The sequence below is a fragment of the Fopius arisanus genome, unplaced genomic scaffold (assembly GCF_000806365.1).
Source record: "Fopius arisanus strain USDA-PBARC FA_bdor unplaced genomic scaffold, ASM80636v1 scaffold00107, whole genome shotgun sequence".
Lineage (NCBI taxonomy): Eukaryota > Metazoa > Arthropoda > Insecta > Hymenoptera > Braconidae > Fopius > Fopius arisanus.
In genome coordinates, this window is record NW_011887846.1 from 25,574 (window position 1) to 27,771 (window position 2,198).

Genomic DNA, 2,198 nt, shown 5'->3' on the forward strand with positions numbered 1-2,198 from the left:
ATTTTACTATGGCTACGTTCAGTTCTGGCTGAAAAAGTAAAGTATATTTCGTGATATCATAATTCATTATGGTATCACGAAAATATGATCCCTAAGAAAATGTCATCAGTCGTTCGTAATATTAATAGAATTGGAAATATTATAAGGTTTGGAAGATCAACTGCTGAGTCGAGTCATATTGGCCGAAAAGCGAGAATTAGAAACAGGAAGAACTAAATTAGTAACGGATATCACTGCAAACAAAAGAAAAATACAAGAATTGGAAGCGAATCTACTCCATAAATTAACCACTGTTCAGGTAAGAGTTCAGCAAAAAGAGTTTTTCTTCTCAAAATTATCCTTACAATAAGATTTTCTTTACTCGGATTGTAATAGGGATCACTACTGGATGATGTAGAATTGATGACTGTTCTCACAACAACGCAGAAGACAGCCGCTGAAGTAACTCTAAAACTTAATCTAGCTCGAGATACGGAAATCAAAGTCAACATAGCAAGAGAAGAATTTCGAAGTGTTGCAACACGTGGTAGTGTTTTGTACTTTTTGATTTGTGATATGTCCAAAGTGAATTGTATGTATCAAACGTCATTGATGCAGTTTCTGGAGCGATTTGATCTGTCATTGATAAGGTAACTCGCCTGCACATCCCATCAGAGAACGAAATTGTGAATGTTCTGTTTCCCATAGATCTGAAAAGTCTCCAGTGATTAGCAAACGAATAAATACGATCATTGAAGTATTAACACATCAAATATACGCATACACAGCTCGCGGCCTATATGAGAATCACAAATTCTTGTTTCTAATCATGATGACATTAAAGATAGATCTACAGCGTCGATCTATCAGCCATGAAGAATTTGAATATTTCATTAAAGGTGGTGCAGGTCTAGACCTCAGTACAATTAGACCAAAACAATGTAAATGGATAACAGATAAAACTTGGCTGAATCTGACGGCACTCACATCACTTCGTCAGTTCCAACATGTTCTAGCACTGATTGAAGCATCCGAAAAAGTATGGAAGAATTGGTATGATAAAGAAGCTCCTGAACTAGAAGTGATACCTGATGGCTTTAATAATCTAGATTCATTCCGACGGCTCTTATTCATAAGGTAAAAACAATTTATTGTTTCCTCAGTCGTATCATATCATATCACCATGTTTTTTCTATACTTATTGTACACCTTCAAGTCATGATGACTATGTGGCAATTGATCAACACTTTCAAAACGGTCAAATCTCACCATTCTACCCGACCAGACATTGAACCTGGGACCTATACGCTGTGAGGCAACGATCCTACTCACTGCGCCAGGCCCCCGGGAGATATCGGAGTTCCCTTTGCAGGCATGATAAAAAAATAGCATGTGTACTCAAAACATATGTTCTGAGAAAATCTAAAATGCCGCTCCGCTTTTTTTGTCGTTATATAATAGTATATTGTGCATCAAGGGCGGATCATGTTTTCCCGCCCAAGGTACACATGCTATTTTTTTATCATGCCTGCAAAGGGAACTTCGTGTTTTGCTGCCTGAGTAGCAGGAGGAAAGTAGTGAATACTTCCTGCCCTATGGTGGAAATTTACTGCCAACAGCCGGAAGTTTTAACTTTCCGACTTTGACAGCACCTTCCTACCCGCAGGCGGTAAGTATTCACTTCTCCATCTCTCATCAGGGAGCAAAGTGCGAACTTGCCCTGCAGGTGTGCTGAAATAATATATTCTGCATCAAGGGCGGAAAGCCATGTTTTTCCGCCCAAGATTAGGTTGCTCAGTTAGACCGCGGATTTCCATACGATACGTTCCCCCAATATTTTTCAGCCTTTATAGCTTAAATGACTATTTTCCATTCCTTTATCGGTGTAGCGTTATTCAAACCTACTCGAATTTACTCAAGTCAAGTACTTGTAGGATTGAGTCAGGTGTATAATCGATGGCGAAGAGAATTTTCGAAATACAAATTAAATTTTAGTGTTATGAATGGGAAATTTAGTAGAAATATTGATTCAAAAATTAGGTTCGTTGTTACCAAAAACAAGATATTAGTTGCAAATTTTAATCAAGAACGTACCTCGATCTGGTTAATCGTCGCTTTTTTTCTCACTGTATTGTACTAAGAGGACAGAATATATGGTACGTGTGGGGTAAAATGAAATAAATTCAGGTGTTTATTCTGTAAATATTCAACTCATCAAG

General features: G+C 37.7%; 1 protein-coding gene across 1 annotated transcript in view; it reads left to right on the forward strand.

Annotated features, from left to right (window-relative positions):
- Positions 1-2,198, forward strand: part of LOC105271335 (dynein heavy chain 8, axonemal-like) — a 21,144-nt gene that overhangs the window by 11,641 nt on the left and 7,305 nt on the right. The window contains exons 5-7 of the mRNA XM_011312815.1: positions 147-298; positions 376-629; positions 688-1,116. Of these exons, the coding sequence (XP_011311117.1) occupies positions 147-298; positions 376-629; positions 688-1,116 (835 nt within the window). The remainder of the gene's footprint in view (positions 1-146; positions 299-375; positions 630-687; positions 1,117-2,198) is intronic.